This window comes from Primulina eburnea, chromosome 17 (genome assembly GCF_022965805.1).
Source record: "Primulina eburnea isolate SZY01 chromosome 17, ASM2296580v1, whole genome shotgun sequence".
Lineage (NCBI taxonomy): Eukaryota > Viridiplantae > Streptophyta > Magnoliopsida > Lamiales > Gesneriaceae > Primulina > Primulina eburnea.
In genome coordinates this window covers 22,535,087-22,560,060 of record NC_133117.1, presented here as the reverse complement: position 1 = coordinate 22,560,060, position 24,974 = coordinate 22,535,087, and the positions used below count along the sequence as shown (strand labels likewise).

The 24,974-nt window shown below is 33.2% G+C and overlaps 1 protein-coding gene and 1 long non-coding RNA gene across 7 annotated transcripts; one reads left to right on the top strand and one right to left on the bottom strand.

Moving 5' to 3' along the window:
- The first annotated feature begins 4,074 nt into the window (after nucleotides 1-4,074).
- On the top strand, nucleotides 4,075-12,738 carry LOC140818847 (uncharacterized). Of its 6 annotated transcripts, none has more exons than XR_012115083.1 (5): nucleotides 4,075-4,424; nucleotides 4,587-4,661; nucleotides 4,824-5,479; nucleotides 11,793-11,978; nucleotides 12,583-12,738. It is a non-coding gene; the product is annotated as an uncharacterized lncRNA (long non-coding RNA). The 6 variants fall into 6 exon arrangements; XR_012115086.1 differs by lacking the exons at nucleotides 11,793-11,978; nucleotides 12,583-12,738 and adding an exon at nucleotides 6,895-7,132 and having other exon boundaries at nucleotides 4,824-4,874; nucleotides 5,413-5,479; XR_012115085.1 differs by lacking the exon at nucleotides 11,793-11,978.
- Nucleotides 12,739-19,672: 6,934 nt separating this feature from the next.
- LOC140818193 (uncharacterized) lies at nucleotides 19,673-22,040 on the bottom strand. The gene is made up of 4 exons (XM_073178077.1): nucleotides 21,531-22,040; nucleotides 21,115-21,447; nucleotides 20,750-21,026; nucleotides 19,673-20,494 (listed from the first exon to the last, which is right to left on the bottom strand). The coding sequence occupies exons 1-4, from the start codon at nucleotides 21,786-21,788 to the stop codon at nucleotides 20,271-20,273; spliced, it is 1,092 nt and encodes a 363-aa protein (XP_073034178.1). The 5' UTR covers nucleotides 21,789-22,040; the 3' UTR covers nucleotides 19,673-20,270.
- Between the last annotated feature and the right edge of the window lie 2,934 nt (nucleotides 22,041-24,974).

The window sequence follows — 24,974 nt, the reverse complement described above, 5'->3', positions numbered from 1 at the left end:
TTTGGAGTGGGAGCTAGAATTTTTATCGGCTTGCAATGGTAAAAATTTGTGGAATTACTACACTCAGCCGTATTATTTCTCACCCTGAAGTTCACGAGCACAAGATGCTGAACATTAGATCAACATATTCACTGTTTCTTTCAATTGTTTGAAAAGATTATCTTGTTATTTTTGACTCCAATACAAGTTTCGCGCTTACGTTGTTTATCAATTTAGAATGCAAGAATTTTTTCCAAGTGAATTAGTCTACAAATTATATCATAATTAACATGTCAAAAACTATCGTGTTTCCAACAAGAAGACTCAAGTAAGTAAACAAAATTATTAATTTTATCAATCACATGTTTAATAGTTATTACATTGAGTTTGAATAAACTATTACTCACATTGTATTTGCCAACAAACATTCCACTCTCAGACAAAACAACGTTATCTGATACAAAGACAATGTGGAATCGTTCTTGTTAAAAAACGACCCACACACCAAATTATCACTAATGTTTGGGACATACAGCATTGTTTCACAGTCAGCTATTTTCCAAACGTTATTTTTTTACCATATTCACCTCTCAATTTGTCTTCGCCTTCTTACACTCAGAGGCCTTGTGATGCATACCATCGCAGTCTAATAATGATTAATATATATATAAAAATTTTCTGAAAAAAACAGTTTAATATATATATACCATTGCAGTTTAATTTTCTGAAAAAAAAAAAAAACAGTCACATAGAAATTTGATTGATTGGATTAATGAATAACTTTTAAAAATTTTAATTTGTCTGAAGAGTTAACTTATTATGGTATAATATTTTAAAATTTAGTTTATGTTAATATTACTCTATATTATCAAAAATAAAGGATTCCATTGTTGAAATTGTAGAGATTGAGTACTATTTCTTTATATTAGTACTAAGTTTCATTATATTAATATATATACTATTTTTTAATTTGTTTGAATAGTTAACTTATATGAATACTTGTATTTTTTATATATTTGGATTAAATTACAGGATTAATACTCATTTTGGTCCCTTTTATTTGTCGTTTTCTTGAAAATAGTCTTTCATCTTTTCGGGTCGTCAAATTGGTCTCTATTATTTTGTAAACTTTCTCAATTGGTCCCTCCCATCATCTCTGTGTTAAAAAGTAACAGATAAAAAGCTCATTACAGATTTACTCCTTGAAATCGGATTGAAAATCCTTTCTTCTTTCACATTTTTCCAATCGAAAACCGTATGAGGTAAGCACCAAAACTTATTTGTGGTTAGTGCCTCTTGAATTTTCTTGTTGATAGGATTTGGAAACTTATTTTGATGCTTCTAGTTTTCTTTAGATCAACGTAGGTTTGAATTCCAATTCATTGTCTATTGTTGACTCGCCTTGTCTAATATAACTTGCCAACAATAATTTTATAATAATCGATTAGTGTTCTCTTCATGTAGGCTTATTTTTGCATTACTGTGAATTTTTAAAAAAAAATTCTGAAATTTTTGCCTATTTCAAGTGATATTTTTTGGGAAAAATGTGTTCTCAATTTGATTTAAAGAAGTAATCTGTAATGAACTTTTTCTTCGTAGTTTTTTGACGTGGAGATGAATTTGAGAAATATTAGGGACCAATTCGACGGCTCTCGAAAAGATGAAGGCCTATTTTGAAAAAAGTGGCTAACAAGAAGGACAGTGATTTAACCCTATATTACATTTTGAAAATTGTGGTTTTTCAATAAACTAACTAGATGTGCGATTTCGAATTTACTTTTGAATGATTTTTTTTTTAAAAAAAATGATTTTAATTTAATATAATGCAAAAGCAAGCACAATAAAAATAATTAACACAGATGATGTATGAGATTTAACAAGTGTGTATATATGGAAGAAGATATTGTTCAATATAATAGACATATAAAATACAAGGACTAACTTGAAGCTATAAAGATGAAATTTATCAAAATTTGACCAAAGTAATTGAAACCCAATCACCCATTTTTACTTTGGCAAAAATTTGTGTGAGACGGTCTCACGGGTCGTATTTTGTGAGACAGATATCTTATTCGGGTCATCCATAAAAAAATGTTATTTTTTATTGTGAAATCGGTGATTTGGTTCTTCCATGAAAAAATATTATTTTTTATGCTAAAAGTATTATTTTTTATTGTGAATATCAGTAGGGTTGACTCGTCTCATTGATAAAGATTCGTGAGATCGTCTCACAAGAGACTACTCTTTTACTTTTTATTTGACATTGTGAATATCAGATATCGTTTGGCTTGTGAGATATGATGATGAAGATATATGATTTAGACATGCTGATTTAGAACTCTAATCATTTGTATAACTTAAGTGATGTGTTGCTGAAACAAAAAAAGTATAATCAACTCATGTTTTATCACACACCAAATAGTCATAAATAAATTAGTTATCCTTTATTTATGATTAATAACTACTCTATACAAATATTATATAAATATAATTATAAATAAATAATAAACATGACTCAAAACACACAATAAGCCCGTAAACAGATTCAGGCCCAATAATATTTTCGCTGACATTAGGCCCATGAAAAGTACTATCACATGACTAAGTGAACTTATACAATATGTATTTCGTTCAAAATAATCTATACTCTATTAAAATATATTAGAATTTTTAAATGTACGGCCCAAGTTAACACTACATGGATTACATGACATCCTAAAGTCGAAAAAATATTAAAATTGTCAAAAAGAGAAACTGATATTCATTCAAAATATAGGGTTTGGTTCCAGTCAGTAAGACTAGCTCGAATGTAGATCTATGACCTACTCTGGACGTGAAATCACATAGGAGACTGTTAGAAGGGGGTCGTGAGGGTGTTCCGGCGTAACTCCTTCGATACTCAGGTCAAGTACTAAGAACACAAATGAGAGAGCAGCTGAGTACGTTGCTAAGAAACAATGTAGTGAATGAATAATTAGACTGTCAAACTTGATATTTATAAAAGAATATACGTGGTCTGTCATGGGCAAACTATCTTGGTTAAAAATGGACCGAGGGTTCAAAGTCCGATTTGGGCCTCTTTCTTATGAGCATATTCATGGAGAATCAGAAACAAAGATAGTCAATTAAAACTTAATTTTGATAGATTAGATAACTAAAATTGCAAACATACATGACAAAAAGCAATTTTCCGTTATACACATATGATGCTTGTGCATTTACGCTAGTGTATTATAATAAATGAGAGGTTTAGATTAAGTGTGATTGAACCAATTTTAGTGTCATGCATAATCACAAATGATAGATATATAATCTATCGCTCATATTTAAAAAAAAAAGCATAAAATTCAACATATTCTAAAAATAACCAAAAAAATCCTACTCAAATAACTATTTCAACTAATTATCAAAGATTAATTGAAGTCTTAATTTTACATAATGCCCTTCAAAACAATAATTCACGTTTTTTCATTAAAAAATGTTTCTCAAACATAATAACACCATCTTTATATGGATCCTTTTCAATTAAGAATTATTTAATATTTCATTCCTTTTCTCCTAATTATTTGATGTTTTTATATTATTTTTTCTGTAATTATTTATTTGAAAAACCAAGTACCAAGGAAAATATCAAACATAATTTTGGTGGGATTTCTACTAATTAAGACTTTACTTGAAAATAATTGGGTCCATTATAACTTGATCGCTTTTTATGAGTTTATATTCAAACGGGTTTGTTCGATATTATTACTCAGGTGGCTCGAGCACAAAATCTCAATGTTGAACAGAATCAATTCGTACAGACAGTAGGATGGACAACATCAAACAAAGTATCACAATAATTATAAACATCGGAGCTTGACTCTGGAAACCCGGCCACAATCAAAATATGCACGAATTTTTTTCTCGAAACTTTGTTTGATCTTTCACTTGGTTCATTGATGATATGTTAAGACAATGATTTACGTTTTCAATGATTCCGTGGTGGTTTTTTTCTAAAAATATTAATTTTTATTATAAATAAATAAATATATATATATATATATATATATATATATATATATATATATATATATATATCTACTATACTGAAAACGTGAATAAGTTGTGATGGGCCTGTTTTTGCCCGGTTGCCAATCACTAAAAGTCCACGCGTTCCATTCTTGTTTCTCTCAAATACACGTGTTTTACGTTAGGCTCTCCACTAAGCAAAGAGGGTGTGCTGTCAAGAGAATAGTTCCTGCCTCACAGGTGTGGTTTCTCCCCATCATTCTTTTTCCCATCTCTTTCCAACCCTTTCTTCTCACACTCCTTTCGTTGCGCGGCTCGTACGCTGTTAAGCTTCTCCCCAGCTAGCATCCAGCTTACCCCCACCTCTTTTTGCCGCCTTGCGCGCGTCTCCGTCTCTTCTTCTACTTTCCCTCGCCTCGGAAAGCGATATTTCGGTCCGTATTTCCCTTGGCTTTGCTTGATTTGGGGTTTTCGCTCGTGGTTTCCCCTATCAGATGCGTTGCCTCTTTTGATTTTTTATGTCTTAGCGTTGTGTAAATTCGAGCGTTCGTGCTTACATGCCTTCTTCTGATCTAACCATGGTTTTTTATGGCTAGGGTTTAAAAACAGCGGCCTCCATTCTGCTTATTCACTCCCGTCTGCTCTTCTTCACTTTGCAAAACGATATTTGGGTATGTGCTTTCTTTGGATTTGCTTGAACATGTTTTTTTACTTGCGGTTCATTCCTTATTCGATGCGCTCGTCCCCTTGTTTTTTTTACCTTTGCCTCGTACAAAGTAGAGCTACTGTGTTTATATGTCTTCTTCTGCGCTACTAATTTTTTTTAATTTTAGGCCTCCGATTCACCGCCTGCCGCTTTGCCAGGAAGAACAAGCGAGAAATAGGTGAGCTGGTCCTGTTGTTGTCTTGTTCCTAAAATGAGCTTCTTTTGTATATGGTTTGGTTTGGCGTCTTGCTTGTGTTATTTCCCTTATGTGTTGTACGCTTCCCTTAAAAAATTTAGCCTTCCTGTTGGTGAGCGGCTAAAAAAATAACTGAGTTAAGTATGTTGTTGGCCTACTCCTGCAATAAACCGACTTTGTCTATGAGTTTTCCTTGAGGATAGCTTCACACAATACAAGGAATCGGTGTTTTTTTTTTTTTTTGGTTTTTGCTTGCTATCAGTGGGTTGCGTTTTTCCCTTCATTTTATTTTTGAAATGTGAGAAAAAAGAATATATCTCGCATTTGAAATTTGGAAATTCATATTTCATATGCTAGCGATGTTTTTTAATTCTTTTAGTTTCGAAATGGTCAAGTTTATGAAATTAGTTAACTATTTGTCTATTTGCACATGGTGTTTATTAACTTGTATGTTAGTTGTGGACATGAGTTAATGAGATATTAACCTTAAAGTAATCGAACTTAACCCATAAATTGGCAGCCGGAAGTATATCTGTGGCATACAAGGGACGATTCCAACAAGAGATGGAACAGTCTCCCTTCCAATTGTAAGGATAAAAAAAACTCCAAAATCGTGTTTTTTTATTTTATTTTAAATAGAAGCTTCTTTCCCCTAAAATGCATCAAGGAACAGTTTGGATATAGTGTTGTTTAGATCAAAAAATGATTTATTAAGTTTTTGTTTCAAATGACGATGAAATTTTATTTTTGGATGAGAAAATAAAAATGTTTTATTCTGAAATTGAAGGCCTGAAAACCACATCTTTGGATAAATTTTATGAAGTAATTTCTGACAATAATTCCGATTTCTTTAACCGAACATAATGTTCTATGCAAAAAAAAAAAAAAAACCCGTGATAAAAATATTATTTTATTTAATTCGTCTATCTCAACTCAGCCCCTTCCACTTGTCAATAGTTAAATAGAGTTAATCTATTTTTACTGAGGTGGCTCAAAATAAGCACCACATGTGTCATAGTTTATCCATGACTCATCCTAACGCATACAATTTATATAACATCATTTGCCTTCTTTTACATTACGGCTAAATATCCAAAAAACCCAACACTTTCTCCTCAAAGTTTAGAATCACTTTTTTAAATCCAACTCTGATGGAGAACAACCGTTACTGTGAATGTATCGATTGCAGTCAATGTTACTGCAATTTTTTGTTTCAAAAAGAAGTCGAAAAACTGATGAAAAGGCTTTCTCAAACCCAGTATGGGCCATCATCTTCCGAAGAGCGCTTAATATGGAGTCAAAGCTTTTTCTTCTAATAGACTATACAGCCGATATCGAGACAGAACTAAATCTCAACATTATCCTCCAATCTCAGTATGTACATTGAGTAAATAGTTAAGCATTTATCTTATGTACTAATAATAGTTCATTTACAAAAAATTTAATATGAGGTTGCTAAAAACTCTGAATAAAATTCAACTAAGCATTTATTTATAGTACTTATTTTTATCTCACTCTTTATATCAGTTTAAGTTATTTTTTTACAGTGCATAGCTAGCTTTTACTCATGTCATTGACATGTTGTATTTTCCCTCTGATATATCAATTGTCAACTATTTAGGCATGTAAATAAGCTACAATATTACTCATACTTACCTAATGCCTGATATGTCAAGCTCGTTCCTAATTTTGATCACATCCTACTGTTTACAAGCTTCGCTTTATAGATATATTCAAAAAAAAAAAAAACAATAAACAATATTAGTTTTCAAAATATATTAATGTTTAGACGTAAATACATTCAAATAGTTATGTTCGCGACGATATTAAAAATTTAAACAAGCTAAGTGATTTGTTCTCCCAAATTATTTCATTCTCAGTTCTTTAACATGGTATACTTAAAGTTTCTAAATAACATCGTTCGCATTTATTTAACTTTTTATAATTGGATCTCAATCAAAATACAAATTAACTAACTTTATTATCGGGTTTTTTTTTGCAGGTCCAACGCAACAGCTGAAGACCAAGAATGAAACCAGCGCGTAAAACTACAAAAATCACTGAAATTTTTGTGTTTTCTAAGTACGTGCAACTCGCAAAAAAACCATAGTATATATACAAATTATCATATTGTTAAAATATTACACTTTATTCCTATTCTATATTATGGGTGCAGAATACTGCGTTTTGCCCTTTCTAAGTGTTAACTTTTGAAAATTATAATGTACATTTTATTTAAATTATGATGCAGTTATGTTATTATGCAAAATATGATGTGCTCCCTACGTTGCATTATCCCATATTTGTATGTGTCATATTAAAAAAAAATGCCAATCGTTTCAAAAACTCTAAATAATTGTTGTTGTATATAAAATTCTCACTAAATATATCTTAACCTTTGTTGCATAGTCACCGTTGCATGTACGTGAACATGGAAATGCTTACCTAGGTAAAATTATTTCTTTTTATCATATTTTTTCAATCGAATTTCTCCTTTTTTTAAAAAGCTTAATTTTGTGCAATTATATAACATTAATATATTTTCCCTCTTTTTATAATTACATACTTCTACATTGTTTATATAAATACTCTAGAAAAACATATACACACTCATTCGTTAAACGATACACCTGGGTAGGAGCCCTCAAGAATTGAGGTGCCCTTACCTAGTATATATATAATATATAATCATGTATATAATGATATCATGTTCACATAATTCTCAAAATTAGAAGAGTAATCGGACGAAGGAGCGGGAAGTAGGGATGTCAATGGGTCCGGGTTTTACCCAGACCCGCAATGGACCCGTGTGTATGGAGTGGATTTGGGCATACTAAATGGGTCATGGGTTGGGTCTTGGGTCCAATTTTTCAGACCCGTCCGGATATGAGGTGGGTCATGGATTCTATAATACCCGCCTCATATCCGCCCCATATATGTAGATATAAATATTTTCGGGTTTTAATTTTATTAATTTTCGTTTTTTTAGTACATCACCTCAACCATAACGATCTTAGCTATTCCTATGTCAACTGTCACATTTGAATCTGCTTTTAGCAATAGTGGAAGAATAATTGGTCCTCATCTTAGTAGATATTGCCTACTCACTGATTTTATATTGATCTGTTTAAATTATGTTATGAATTATTTTTGGAGATATCAAGATTTTTTTGGAGAGTTAGAAACTCTTTTTTTTATATAATTTTTTATGTCGTGAAAATACTTTGTTTGTTATTGTTAAGTGTGGTCAAAAACATGAATCAATTTTTCACAATGTTGTATTTAGAGGCTTGTTTGTTTCATAATTTAGTCATGTAAGAAGAAATATTACTTTTTAATTTTAAAAAAATTCGGGTCTCACGGATCTACCCAGCCCCGTTTCGTATGTGACAACTCTGACCCAAATATATAAAATACACAGCGGAAATAAAATTTTCTTTAAAATATGGAAGGAGTTTCAAAATACATTTCTTTAAACATCTTTACAAAATAGCAATACATGATCATTTAAATGACAAAGCAAAATACAAAACATCAATTATAATAAACTATTAAAAATACTAATATAATATGATTTCAATTTTTTTAAAAAAATTAAATAAATTGGCATCCTCCCCACAAAGGGGCAGGTTAGCTCGGTGGACGAAATTCAAATTGACGACTTAATAGAGATATGTAAGTTTCACTTGTATAATTTAGCATTCATTTAATTAGCGAAACTAGCCAAATTGACAAAAAAAATAACAATTCATATAAATTGTGTTTTAAAAAATAATAGAGCTTTTTTTAAGTAGTTATTGACCGTCTCTATCAAATATGAACAAAAAATAGAAAGACGTTTTTTTTTAAAATTATGATTTGTTGGGTATAATCCAAAAACAAAATATAAACATAATCAAACAAAAAATTCCTTTAGAAATTCTCCATATCAAACTTTAGTAATTAAAAAAAAAATTAAAATGACGAAATTCGATTATCAAACCAATTGTTTAGTAGATCTCTTGTGATAGATCTGTTACACAGATCGAATTCGTATTTTCAATGAAAAGTACTTGGCAAAAATTTGTATGAGACGGTCTTAAATGTCATATTTGTGAGACAGATCTCTTATTTGGGTCATCCATGCAAAACTATTACTTTTTATGCTAAAGCTATGTTTGGTGTGTAGGATAGGATAATTAATTGGATTGATGTCAAAACTCAATGTAAGGATATACAATTGGATTGTCAATCCCTCCAAAACAATGTGATATCTTTTCAAGAAAGTATGTTTTTTTTATCATGAACTTCTTGATTAATTGGACCCATAAAAAATGAGACAAACATGAGTTTAATAATCTATCATTTACTTATCACACACACCAAACATACCCTTAGAGTATTACTTTTTATTGTGAATATGGGTAGGGTTGACCCGTCTCACGGATTAAGATCCGTGAGACGGTCTCACATGAGACCTACTCAAAGTATTTTTTAATATAAAAATTAATATTTGTCCATTGTCGGGTCAGATCAGAGATCTATGTCACAAAACTCGTGAATAAAGCTTTTTGTGTCACTCGTTAGTATGAGATTATACTGAATAAGATGATGAACCAATAATGTTGTTTGTAAATCTAAACATCAGTACATGTTCAAGAACAGTGAAGTTGCGTGCTTTATCTACGAAATTGTTGGCCTCATATAGTAGAATAAATATTTTACTTGGTATGTATTTCAAACATTAGTATTTACATAAAATTTTGAGACGTTTTTAAAGTATGATCCTTTAGTACGGACTGATTTTACATAATTGCTATTTTAAAAAAAAAATGAATGTGCAATGGTTGGAGCCTAACATGGTTTGAAATGAGAGTGATATACCTCATGGATGGGTCCACTATCTCGAGCCTATCCCTAGCCCAAATGGAAGGCAGGCTCATGACGCGCCAGGTATTTCCCTGTAAATACCATGTTTGAGTGTTTAATTCATGGATTTATTATATTGTTTTTCGGTAGCACCCTTAGTGCTCCTCATATATCTTCAGTTTTTGACTTGAGCGTTGGACTAATGACATTTGCTGAAATCGGACTTTAAAATTTCCCGTGAGTATCAGAAAATATATACGTAATTAAAAAGCTTTACATGTGATGGATTGGATGTTTAAGGTTGTCTTATGCTCTTGTCTTTGACTAATTTAATTATCTTGAAACATATATCTTCCACTAATTAGACCCCAAACCTACACGTCTAATTCTTTGGAGACAGACTATTGTCCGTACACCAACTCGTCAACTTGTAAGATTGTACATGTTCTGCCGTATTCCACGGCAGGCCTCACCGCCTACCCCAGCTCATTAATTCTACACCAAAACTGAACCCTTTTTCTTTATTGCCAGTTAATTACTTAATAGATTAATGACGTTTTCTTCGACAGACGTTATAGTATTCGATCCGGCATGGATTTTGGAATTGTTTATGAGGGGTTCAATGAATTGTTATCGGGCTAATCTACTATACCAAAACCCATTACGTGATCGTGTTTATGCGAGTCTGGACTTGAGATATGACATACGTACGTATCTTTTACGGATGAAGTGGCACCAAAATATATAAAATGGGAAAGAAAGCTCTCTATGCATTATTGTTTTAACGTGTTTCAATGTTGTGGATGGTCATGGAGCAACTGTTGAATTAAAGAAGCCAGCCAGCCAGCCAGCCAGCCAGCCAGCCTTATTAGTTTAATGGATTAGTTATATAAATTAAGGGTCGAAGTTTTTCCCAGAAGGATAAAATAGTACATCCAAATTAAGCTTCTTCTCTTAAACATAAATTGGCAGGTGGCAGGTTATCCTCTTAAATAAGACACTCCTCTTTCTAGCCGGAAAATAACATTAAATTAAAAGGCTAATATTGGATTCCTTGTAGTGTTCGAATTAGATGCATCCTGATTTTGGATTAATTTAAGTTGTGTTTGTATTAATATATTTTAGTTAATGGATTTCAGATTAATTGATTTTAAATTCCTCGACTTGTTTAGGTAAACCAAATTAGAGTGGTCATTTTATGCCTCAACTCTTTGATCGTAAGAATTTGGATTTCATTTCTGATTGGATCTATCGAATCATGATAAGAGCACCCAATAACATCTTATTGGACTCATCTATTCATGGTAAGAGCTCTTAATATGCTTATGATTCTCTGTGTATCATTGGTAATGTTTGCTAGAACCGATCAATTATCGTTAACTGATACAATACTATCTTTTCATCTCATATATCGTTATCGGATCCATAACCACTGATTTGTCAAATGGTTGCTCGAATTCGATAACCATGTGAAGTATCTCATAAAACACATAGTGATATCGCATTTACAGCTAGGGAATCCTTTTAATTTCAATTTTAATTGTGATGGATTTCTCAATATTAGTGTCATTTGCAATAAAATAAATCCTTCCAAACACAAGTTGAAGTGGGTTTTAAATCAATTTCATATCAGATTACATAATTTTAACAGCAATTGTGGTAGATTTCCTAATATAGATATAATTTGAAATCAAATAAGGCAATTCAAACGCAACCTTAAATCGAATTAAAATTAAAAATTGACAGGGTTCATGAAAAAAAAAAAGAGGGGTATAATGGCTGGTTATAGAATTTTGATTATTTTTGTAGAGTTTAAATAGTTAAATAGAGTTAATCTATTTTTACTGAGGTAGCTCAAAATAAGCACCGCATGTGTCATAGTTTATCCATGACTCATCCTAACGCATACAATTTATATAACATCATTTGCCTTCTTTTACATTACGGCTAAATATCCAAAAAACCCAACACTTTCTCCTCAAAGTTTAGAATCACTTTTTTAAATCCAACTCTAATGGAGAACAACCGTTATTGTGAATGTATCGATTGCAGTCAATGTTATTACAATTTTTTGTTTGAAAAAGAAGTCGAAAAACTGATGAAAAGGCTTTTCTCAAACCCAGTATGGGCCATCATCTTCCGAAAAGCGCTTAATATGGAGTCAAAGCTTTTTCTTCTAATAGACTATGCACCCGATATCGAGACAGAACTAAATCTCAACATTATCCGTCAATCTCAGTATGTACATTGAGTAAATAGTTAAGCATTTATCTTATGTACTAATAATATTTCATTTACAAAAAATTTAATATGAGGTTGCTAAAAACTCTGAATAAAATTCAACTAAGCATTTATTTATAGTACTTATTTTTACCTCACTCTTTACATCAGTTTAAGTTATTTTTTTACAGTGCATAGCTAGATTTTACTCTTGTCATTGACATGTTGTATTTTCCCTCTGATATATCCATTTTCAACTATTTAGGTATGTAAATAAGCTACAATATTACTCGCACTTACCTACTGCCTGATATGTCAAGCTCGTTCCTAATTTTGATCACATCCTAATAGATATATTCAAAAAAAAAAAACAATAAACAATATTAGTTTTCAAAATATATTAATGTTTAGACGTAAATACATTCAAATAGTTATGTTCGCGACGATATTAAAAATTTAAACAAGTTAAATGATTTGTTCTCCCAAATTATTTCATTCTCAGTTCTTTAACATGGTATACTTAAAGTTTCTAAACAACATCGTTCGCATTTATTTAACTTTTTATAATTGGATCTCAATCAAAATACAAATTAAATAACTTATTATCGGGTTTTTTTTGCAGGTCCAACGCAACAGCTGAAGACCAAGAATGAAACCAGCGCGTAAAACTACAAAAATCACTAAATTTTTTGTGTTTTCTAAGTACGTGCTACTCACAAAAAAACCATAGTATATATACAAATTATCATATTGTTATAATATTACACTTTATTCCTACTCTATATTATGGGTGCAGAACACTGCGTTTTGCCCTTTCTAAATGTTAACTTTTGAAAATTATAATGTACATTTTATTTAAATTATGATGCAGTTATGTTATTATGCAAAATATGATGTGCTCCCTACGTTGCATTATCCCATATTTGTATGTGTCATATTAAAAAAAATGCCAATCGTTTCAAAAACTCTAAATAATTGTTGTTGTATATAAAATTCTCACTAAATATATCTTAACCTTTGTAGCATAGTCACCGTTGCATGTACGTGAACATGGAAATGCTTACCTAGGTAAAATTATTTCCTTTTATCATAGTTTTTCAATCGAATTTCTCCTTTTTTTAAAAAGCTTAATTTTGTGCAATTATATAACATTAATATATTTTCTCCCTTTTTATAATTACATACTTCTACATTGTTTATATAAATACTCTAGAAAAACATATACACACTCATTCGTTAAACAATACACCTGGGTAGGAGACCTCAAAAATTGAGGTGCCCCCTACCTAGTATATATATAATATATAATCATGTATATAATGATATCATGTTCACATAATTCTCAAAATTAGAAGAGTAATCGGACGAAGGAGCGGGAAGTAGGGATGTCAATGGGTCCGAGTTTTACCCAGACCCGCAATGGACCCGTGTGTATGGAGTGGGTTTGGGCATACTAAATAGGTCATGGGTTGGGTCTTGGGTCCAATTTTTCAGACCCGTCCGGATATGAGGTGGGTCATGGATTCTATAATACCCGCTTCATATCCGCCCCATATATGTAGATATAAATATTTTCGGATTTTAGTTTTATTAATTTTCGTTTTTTTAGTACATCACCTCAACCATAACGATCTTAGCTATTCCTATGTCAACTGTTGCATTTGAATCTGCTTTTAGCAATAGTGGAAGAATAATTGGTCCTCATCTTAGTAGACTTAAATATTGCCTACTCACTGATTTTATAATGATCTGTTTAAATTATGTTATGACTTATTTTTGGAGATATCAAGATTTTTTTGGAGAGCTAGAAACTCTTTTTTTTATATAATTTTTTATGTCGTGAAAATACTTTGTTTGTTATTGTTAAGTGTGGTCGAAAACATGAATCAATTTTCCACAATGCTGTATTTAGAGGCTTGTTTGTTTCTTAATTTAGTCATGTAAGAAGAAATATTACTTTTTTATTTTAAAAAAATCCGGGTCTCACGGATCTACCCAGCCCCGTTTCGTATTCGAGGTGAGGTGGGTCCGAAAAATATTTAACCGGGGTGTGACGGGTAATGGGTCAAAGTTTTTTCCTTGGGGAGGGTCTTGGGTTTAGCCGAACTCGCCTCATACCCACCTTATTGACATCTCTAGCGGGAAGGAAGTTGAAGAAAGCGTGGTATAAAGTTTTGAATCTGAAGAGTGCGTGAAACCCAGGAGACAATGGTTTAAAGCCCAATACAAAATGGATAGAGTTGCTCGGCCCACCATTGCAAGCTCAAGTCACAGGAAAACAATTGTAGGCCGCTACAAATGGATGAGTTGGAACTGGGCTAATTAGCAAGAATTTTGGCCCAATGGGTCAATGCTTGCGGGGGACAATTGTTTGGACTAAAATTAAATTAGATAGGCCCAGTTAAATTATGCAAGTCCATCAAACATAGCAGATCAAGCCCTATCAATTTAAACTGATCACGAGACTTTGGAAGGGAGAAGATCGTGGTAAGAGAGAGAGAGAGAGAAGAATCGTGGGATAAAAAGCATAAGAACATGGATCATGGGGAGTGGAATAAACCACACTTCGCAGTACAGAAATAGAGGAGATTGGCAGGAAGGACAGGACACAACAATCTCTCGCACAACTCTAGGCAACTCGCTGCAGAATTCTCATAAATTTAGTCAAGTTTTTTCATGCTTTTTCCAGTAATATTTTATTAGCTCGGTGGACGAAATTCAAATTGACGACTTTAATAGAGATATATAAGTTTCACTTGTATAATTTAGTATTCATTTAATTAGCGAAACTAGCCAAATTGACAACAAAAATAACCAATTCATATAAATTGTGTTTTAAAAAACAATAGAGCTTTTTTTTAAGTAGTTATTGATTGTCTCTATCAAATATAAACAAAAAATAGAAAGACGTTTTTTAAAAAAATTATGATTTGTTGGGTATAATCCAAAAACAAAATATAAACATAATCAAACAAAAAATTCCTTTAGAAATTCTCCATATCAAAATTTAGTAATTAAAAAAATTAAAATGACGAAATTCGATTATCAAACCAATTGTTTAGTAGATCTCTTGTGATAGATCTGTTAGACCGATCGAATTCGTATTTTCAATGAAAAGTAATTTTTTTGATAAAAAAAATTAATATTTTTTTCATTGTCGGGTCGGATAAGAGATCTATCTCACAAAACTCGTGAATAAAGCTTTTTGTGTCACTCGGTTAGTATGAGATTATACTGAATAAGATGATGAACAAATAATGTTGTTTGTAAATCTAAACATCAATACACGTTCTAGAACAGTGAAGTTGCGTGCTTTATCTACGAAATTGTTGGCCTCATATAGTAGAATAAATATTTTACTTGGTATGTATTTCAAACATTAGTATTTACATAAAATTTTGAGACGTTTTTAAAGTATGATCCTTTAGTACGAACTGATTTTATATAATTGCTATAGTTTAAAAAAATAAAATGAATGTGCAATGGTTGGAGCCTAACATGGTTTGAAATGAAAGTGATATACTCCATGGGCCTACTATCCTTGGCCTATCCCTAGCCTAAATGTAGGGGTGATCACGGTGCGGTTTTGCAGTTATCTTAAAAAAATTCAATCCGAATTGCCATATGCGGTCGGTTAGTTATTTGAAAAATTAATTGCGGTTTTACATGGAAAATTAGCCTTGCGGTTTTGAGCGTTTTCAAGCGGTTGCAGTCCATTTACGGTTTTTAATGAAAATTATTATAACATATATTCTAATTTATTTGAAAACAACAACAATATATTGTTTTCAAATATAAATATAGTTCAAAGCATATAAAATTCAAAATAGATAAAACAATAATCAAGATTCAAAACTAAGTTAATAATTTAACAACACAACTTATTCACAACAAAAATGACATTTACACTATTTTATTCTCTTTTTTTTTTTACTTTCAAACTTTAAACAAAATATTGTAACAAAAGAAATAAATACTTAAATAAAAGACTAATATGAAGAATAATTAAGAAAAAGATATGTTTTATTTGTAAAAATAATAATTTTGAAGAGAGTTGTGATATAATGAATAATGACTTATTTATTTGAATATATTATTTACAAATTATTATAATTTCATGCCTAATATTATGGTAAGTGGTTTAGGCGGTGCAGTTTGGTGCGGTTCTTGGCAAAAAAAATAATCGAACCGCGTATGCGGTGCGTTTTATGATTCATATTTTTAATTGCGATTTTTATAAAATATTATGAAAAACGGTGCGGTGCAATTCGGTTCGGACGGTTCGGCGGTTAGTAAAAAATTTTGATCACCCCTACCTAAATGGAAGGCGGGCCCGTCATTTCCCTATAAATACCATGTTTGAGTGTTTAATTCATGGATTCATTATATTGTTTTTCGGCAGCACCCTTAGCTGCTGACCCATATATCATCAGTCTCTGGCTTGAGCGTCGGAGGGGCTACGCCTGGACATACTGTCGGCCACCTTCTAACGGTCTTCTTCGTGATTTCAGAATCAGGGCAAATTCGAAACCTACGTTTGGATTAGTGACACTTGATGAAATCGGAGCCTAAAATTTCATGTGAGTATCAGAAAATATATACGTAATTAAAAAGCTTTGCATGTGATGGATTGGATGTTTAAGGTTGTCTTATGCTCTTGTCTTTGACTAATTTAATTATCTAAAAACATATATCTTCCACTAATCAGACCCCAAACCTACACGTCTAATTCATTGGACACAGACTATTGTCCGTACACCAACTCGTCAACTTGTAAGATTGTACATGTTCTGCCGTATTCCACGGCAGGCCTCACCGCCTACCCCAGCTCATTAATTCTACACCAAAACTGAACCCTTTTTCTTTATTGCCAGTTAATTACTTAATAGATTAGACAGACGTTATAGTATTCGATCCGGCATGGATTTTGGAATGGTTTATGAGGGGTTCAATGAATTGTTATCGGGTTAATCTACTATACAAAAACCCATTACGTGATCGTGTTTATGCGAGTCTGGACTTGAGATATGACATACGTACGTGTCTTTTACGGATGAAGTGGCACCAAAATACATAAAATGGGAAAGAAAGTTCTCTATGCATTATTGTTTTAACATGTTTGGTGACGAGTTTCAATGTTGTGGATGGTCATGGAGCAACTGTTGAATTAAAGAAGCCAGCCTTATTAGTTTAATGGATTTGTTATATAAATTAAGGGTCGAAGTTTTTCCCAGAAGGATAAAATAGTACATCCAAATTAAGCTTCTTCTCTTAAACATAAATTGGCAGGTGGCAGGTTATCCTCTTAAATATGACACTCCTCTTTCTAGCCGGAAAATAACATTAAATTAAAAGGCTAATATTGGATTCCTTGTAGTGTTCGAATTAGATACATCCTGATTTTGGATTAATTTAAGTTGTGTTTGGATTAATATATTTTAGTTAATGGATTTCAGATTAATTGATTTTAAATTCCTCGACTTATTTAGGTAAACCAAATTAGAGTGGTCATTTTATGCGTCAACTCCTTGATCGTAAGAATTAGATTTCATTTCTGATTGGATCTATCGAATCATGATAAGAGCACCCAGTAACATCTTATTGGACTCATCTATTCTTGGTAAGAGCTCTTAATATGCTTATGATTCTCTGTGTATCACTGGTAATGTTTGCTAGAACCGATCAATTATTGTTAACTCATACAATATTATCTTTTCATCTCATGTATCTCAAATAGTTGCTCAAGATTCAATAACCATGTGAAGTATCTCAGAGAACACATAGTGATATCGCATTTACAACTAGGGAATCCTTTTAATTTCAATTTTAATTGTGATATCACAATATTAGTGTCATTTGCAATAAAATCAATCCATCCAAACACAAGTTGAAGTGGGTTTTAAATCAATTTCATATCAGATTACATAATTTTAACAGCAATTATGGTAGATTTCCTAATATAGATATAATTTGAAATCAAATAAGGCAATTCAAACGCAACCTTAAATCCAATTAAAAAAAAAGAGGGGTATATTGGTTGGTTATAGACTTTTGATTATTTTGTAGAGTTTAAAAGTTTAAATGTATTCAATCTAAACTTTTATATAGTTTTCAAACTTAAGTAAAATTTTGTAAAGTCTTTAAAAGTCGTATGATATTCAAACTTAACTTTTAAGAACTCCACAAAACTCTAGAGATATTCAAAATGTCAATAAATTTCTAATGTCTCAATAAAATTTTATTTAAGTACTAAAATTAAAACTTAAGATACAATTATAAAATGTCAAAAAATTGCTTTCCTTCAATCTAAATATTTGGATAAAATTTAAATGAAAAATATTTCACTCACATATACTAACTTTCATTTCTATTAAAAATAATACACATACAGATATAAAATGTCAAATATTGCTAATTTTTATTTACGATTGTTTAAAATTAATTAACACCATTTATTTTATTTTTCAAATTCTTATTTTCTGCTTAAATATTACCTTTCAAATTCTTATTTTCTGCTTAAAAGCAATCGACAAGGAAATAATATGCTCATAACTTCAAAAAGAAGCTAATGTGCGGCACGATAGAAACAAATGAAAGGGTGTGTGAAAAAATATACAAATGTACGAAAGAGAGGCGCAACATGCGAAGCCAAAGTCAATCATTCACGCAAATCGTGGTGACAGGGAGAGCACCCAACCCACTCCCCCTCGCATATAATACACGCTATTTTGACGCAGAACTTGATGAGATCAAGATTCCAATAAACCCTTTTTTGCGTGTACAAAATCACTTTTACATGGGATCACAACTCACCAATGTCATGTTCTTTTAATGTAAAAGGGGAAGAAAGAGCACATGGAGTTGGAGCTCCGAAAGGCATGAGGGGTGTTGCTATTGTTTGCAGCACATCACATGGCCATGGGCTGCATCATTGGCCCAAATGACAGCCATCTCACCAAAACTAAGGTGGCATGATTTTATCCAAAATGAAAATTGACCCTTTTTTTATTAAAAAAAAATAATACTCTCTTTTTGAATATGGGGTATTCTCCCAAAAACAACAAGAAAACAAATGAGGTGAAAAAATTAAGAGGGGGTAGTGCATTATTTGACTTTATGGAGGGAAGACGTGAAGTGCCAACCAAATCCACAATAGGGTAGGGGAGCTTTTAGTGTGGGGCATCCGAGGAATTAATAGAAAAGAATACACAAATTAACGGTGGTTACACCTATCGACAGCTCATTAAATCAATCCTCTCAAATCCTTCCCCTTGAAGCAATTACACACGCTCAAATTAAAGGCTTCTTATCCCTTAATTGAATTATAGACTTTTCACATTTTTTTAACCTTACTAAATCTTTGATTTGATATACCACGCCCCTTGAACGGGTTGAAAGTTCTTGTTTTAGCTGAAATTAATCTCAACCGCCTGTGATTTCTCGTCGTTGCGTAGCATAGACTAACCCGACAATACAAAAGTACTAAACCAAAAGAATGATACGACTTATATAGAGGAATCGATGCACATAGACACAATGGTAAAAAAGGCAGCCCGCCAAATCATGTGAAAGATGGCTCGAAGCACAAAACATCCTTGCAAATGCTTTTGCTCCCCCGATGCTTTGACCACACACTTATCTTAATCTCAAATTATAGTAATGAATCAATTAATTAATGATAATAAAATAAACACAACTAAATTACACGACAATTTATAAAATAATAAATAATCGATTCTTCTTTCTCGTTATTGATAATACAAATCACTACAAACCAACCGTTGGTTCACACAAACAAGACATAAAATAAAACTAGAGCAAAAAAGGAAGACCAGGCTGGAGCTTCGACCAAAACACCACTCCAACCCCACTGATAAAAACCTCTCCTATTTTTATTATTGTAATATAGTTATATTTTCGATCCATTTCCCATCGAGGGATAAAAGAACAGACTGTCTTCAAACCACTTCCTTGTACCTCGAGCCAAACGACAACGACAATCCCCTGTGTTCTTTAATCTTCGAGACTGACAATGTTGATATATTTTATTTGGGTGAGACTAAAAAGGGGAGAAAAAAAACCAGACAACCATTTTCTGCAAGCCAATTTCTTGGTGTAGTAATCTTCATCGACGCCTAATTAACTGCTGATTTCACTGTCCCTATAATGCTGCTATACTCTAGTATCCCTGATAATCTGTCACAGAAACAAGAAACTAATCCTATAATTAATAAACGAACGAACTTAAGTCCTTCGGCACGAACCAAACGTAGTTTTGGTATAAGGGTCTGGATTCGAGTTCCGGTAGGGTTAATAAGTCCACTCTTGGGGGAGACAGAATTCTTGGTTCACGACCGGCTGTGGGATAAGATTTCTCCCCTGTTGAGCCATCCTGGTGCTATTTTTTCGCTTGAAACCTGTGTCTGCGTTGAACAAAACGCCTCTAGACTTGGCCTGGGCCGAGGCGTCGATGGAGCCAAGATTCAGATTCAAGGCATGGACCACTCTATCTGGTAGCAAAACTGTGGAACCTGCTGTATTTTGGAAGAAAAATCGTCACGTGTCAGCGTATTCGAACAGAAAATGGAAGTCCCTTCAATTAATGTCTTGGAAACAAAAAGAAACTGGGCCTTGCAGATCTATAACCAAAAAAGGAAGCTGAACAGTAAGAATAAATTAAGGCAGCTACCCAACGATACATGTGAGCATCATTAAAGCAATTTAATGGCGTTATGCTGGCAATAATGGAAACATAAATGCTGAAACAAGAATTATGTTCCGTTTATAACCTGGTTTCCTGTTTGTATCCGGAGATTTGGTTGCATATCCCCTGGGCAAGAAAACACCGGTGCCTGTACGCTCTTTTTTGGCTCCATTTTCGGCGAGGAAAACTGCCCTCATTCCTGAACTGGGCATCTGCTGCGGTTGACGTTGAGCTTGTAGTAGAGTGGGCCAAGCTGCTTCTGATAATCCTTGAGTTTCTTCAACTCCTCCAACTCTTCTTCCATTCTGAAACTGGTTTACCCTCTGCCCATGTGCCCAAATTTCATTTTTCAGCTGCTGAAACTGAACAAAGGTTGAGAAAACTTCAATGCACGCACTTAAAAATGGAAAACCTGGAATTTGGAAGAGAAACCAAAAAAAACAAACTAACCTGTATCGTTTGCATTTTCTGGTAGGATAACTGTTCTTGGGTTTTATGATTAGGATAAAATCCGGAGGTCTGGCATCGGTTCAATTGGGAAACGGTAAGAGGGGAAGGCTTCAGCGGCGGATGAGTCATCTTCGGCTGATAACACGCCGCCGCTGCTTCATTCATCCGCAGCCTCGCAACCTTCTCCGCGGCCTCGTATAATAAACCCCAACTCACCGCAACTCCGTGACGCGGAGGCGAAGAAACCTGCGAAACGGATTTTGGGCTGCCCGGACTCGCAACTGGTTTACACCCACACAGAGTTGATTGTGGTGAACCAGAAACCTTCCATCCCTGTAACAAACCATAAAAAAATGAATCAAGAAAACATTCAAAAACAAAGGTGGCGTAAAATTTCCAAGAACAGACACACGTACCTTTGTTGAGTCATTCAGAGTAGAGTAATTCATCTTCTGAGTTAAAAAGCTGATAAAATCATCCTCGTCGCTCTCGGTTTCGGTCGAACCTGTAACCGAGTACACGGGGGAGCTCAGATCTGAGTGGAACCCAAACGAGCTCCCGAACCCACAAGAAAAATCATCACCTTGCTTCTTCTGGAAGTCCATCAGCAAGTCATCATCAGTCAGAAACTCCGAAGGGAGCCAGAACTCTCCGTCATCCAATTCTTGCGCCATTAACACTCGAACAGACGAACTATCCCTTCTCCTTAACTACAAACCTGAAAACAATAAAGGCGGGTAACACCAGAAGGTAATAAATACCGGGGTGTTGCTGCTGCGTGAAGGTTTAATTATGGCCAGAACACAAATGGCTGAAAAACACTCAGGGCCCAGTAGAGTAAAGAGAGAGAAGAAAATAAATAAATCAAAGATTTTGAGGGGACAAGAGAGAAAGAGAGTGGCGGGGTAAAGATTGGAGAGAAGGCGGAAGAGGGATTTTATAACAGGGAGAAACCCTAGATGTGGAGGTATCGCAGGCGCGGCGGTGGGAGGTGGAGAACACGCACGGCGGTGGGAGAATTCATTTTTAAAAAAAATTTAAAAAGAGGGGGGAAGACTTGTAGCCAGGTAAGGTGGGTGGGGTGGGAGTGGGTCCAGTTCTGACAAGCTCACTCGGTTCGCATGTGAGCCGATTGTGGGGTCCGCTTAAATTCATTTCACCCCTTATGTGTTTTTTTTATTATTATTAATTATTAAATATACCTATCATATTTATTTAATTTATATTTAAATAAAAATCAAAATATAATTATAAAAAATAATCAAAAATAACATTGTAATTTTGATAAAACAAAATAATTTTAATAAATTTGTCCATAATACATAGACAAAAATATATATTTTTTGGTGTTCTTAATGATTTCTATTATATTTTTAATTTTAATAAAATAGAATAGATATTATACAATTCAAATTATTTTTTCAAATCACGTAAGTGGGTAGGTTAAAGCCTATAAAGATATAAGTGAGTCGAATTTCGTGAACAGTTCGTGTAAAATTTTACTTGAACTTGATTTCACAGAGCTCAATTTGAGTTTAGTAGCTACGAGGTTTTTGTAGGGATTTCTGTTTAACATAAACTATAAAAAAATTGTGTGTATCAGATATAAATGTTGTTTTATATGTTATAAACATCTAGTGAAAACACGCAGCGAATAATATATCACACAACTTAATAACTTAAACAAAAATAACTCGAAGATAATTGTGCAAAAGTATAACTACTTCCGATGTAAAATAATCACTAGAAAAACAACTTGAGTTTACAAAACCAACACTAGTAATTTTATAAAACTATCTTCCTTAACACGTTAAAAATCAAATTTTATCCTAAAAAAATAATCAGATTAAAAACATATTCAAAGAACGCAAACAATGTGCCTAAAATTGGAGCAACAAAAACACAATATTCACTCAACACTTTTACAAATATTGTCTTCAGATGTCGCCAACAATCAAGGCAATACATTGTAACAACGACGATCTTCAAACATGTGACGCTATGAAACTTAATCCTTCTCTTTGATAATATTTGTAGTGCCCAAATTCAGTACACGTATAACTCATGCATTCATTTAATTACTAAATAATTTAATTAATTTTATATTGATTTTAGCGGTGCATGATTTATTTAAATGCATTATTTTAAATTATTTATGTTTATGTGATGCACGTTAAAATGTTATTCGAGTTTCATGTTTCAGGCGATCATTCGAGGCGAGATTGAGGAAAAGACCGGCGACGATTTTGGCAATTTAAGATGCGGTATTTTATTTTAAGTTGAGGATGGGGTGTTTTAAATAATTTATTAAGTTGTTAGTATCTTTAAATCCTAATTTAGTTGTTTAGTGATTTTAGAGTTTAAAACTTTTAAATCTAGCATTAGTTTGTGTTTGTTATTTTAAATAAGGCAATTGAGTGAGTTAATGTTTGATTAACTTTAAATTAGCGGTCAATTTATTATTAAGCAATTTAATTCCCATAATTTCCCACTAAACTCACACACTCACAATTTTACACACACCTAACTCACACACTATCACAGGGCAACACACAACACACACACAAACATATTTCTATCTCAATTTTTTTTGAAGAAAACCTAGGTTCTAAGAACCCTAGCAGCCGCCCCCTTCCCCTTTATCTTCCAACAGGTTTTTGTTCGATTTTGTTGCAAATTTTTAGCGCCACGATCGTCCCGGATCAACCTCGCTTCCATCTCCGCTTCGGTGACGCCGTTTCGGTAACGTTTGATATCATAAGGCACGTATAAGCTCTCTTTTGCTGCGTCGATCAAGTCATATTATGTGTTGCGTTGTTTTATGCGTAAATCTCATGTATGATGTTCTTAGTTTGAGCGGTTAATTGTTGGGATCGACTTTGAAGGAAAATTTTTAAATCTAAAACATGTTTTTACTGTTCTGGTCGAAGCTGCGAATTTTCAGTCGAGATTTTGAGAAAATTTTCAACTAGAAAATTGTAGAACTTTTCGATGCCTTCGATTTATATAAAATTCGAGATTTTTGGATGAAAATTGAGTGAGTTATGGTGTTTTTCGTGGGACTGCTCAAACTGCGACTTTTACGAAAATTGTGTTCTTGAAGTTTTATGGTTGCAGGCTTCGTTGGGAATCGACGGGTGATCGTTGCTGTTTCTAGGTATGTATAGCATGTTGTTAGGTTGGTATTTGGGGTGCCGGTTAGTGTCGATAGGCACTTGAATTTGTTAGAAGTCGTAAGAAACGCTCGTTGTCAATTTCGGTGTTTATGAGATTGTATGGTGATAAGACGGGCTTCGTTATGTTGGGACGTATATACGAGTTTAGCTCATAACTATGGTGTCCTAGGAGGGTCTCAACGTGTTGAATCTTGATCCATCATCTGTCAATTGGGAGAATAGGCATTGTGTAAGAAATTTCTCGTAGGTCTCGTCTTTCAGTAGGTACACGGACCCGTACACGGACCCTGACACAGGGTCCGTGCCTTTGTTTCCTCCTTAGTGCCAAGAAACCGAGACTACACGGACCTCGACACGGGGTCTGTGCCTTTGTTCTTCCGGAGTGCCTTTTTCCAGAGTCTACACGGACCCCTACACGGACCTAAGCACGGGGTCCGTGTCTCCCCTTTTCTGCACACACATTTTACAGTACATACACGGACCCGGAGCCGGACCTGGGCACGGGGTCCATGTCTTGCATATTTTGGGGAAAATATTTTAGCATGCTTTGAGGTTCGATGTCATGGTTTAGTGCAAGGGATATCAAGGTCGTGTCATGGGAAATTATGGAATGTCCTAAGAAATGATTGAGCTTGAGAGTAAGCATGATATTTACGTCTAAGATTTTCAAGTTAAACCTTTGAA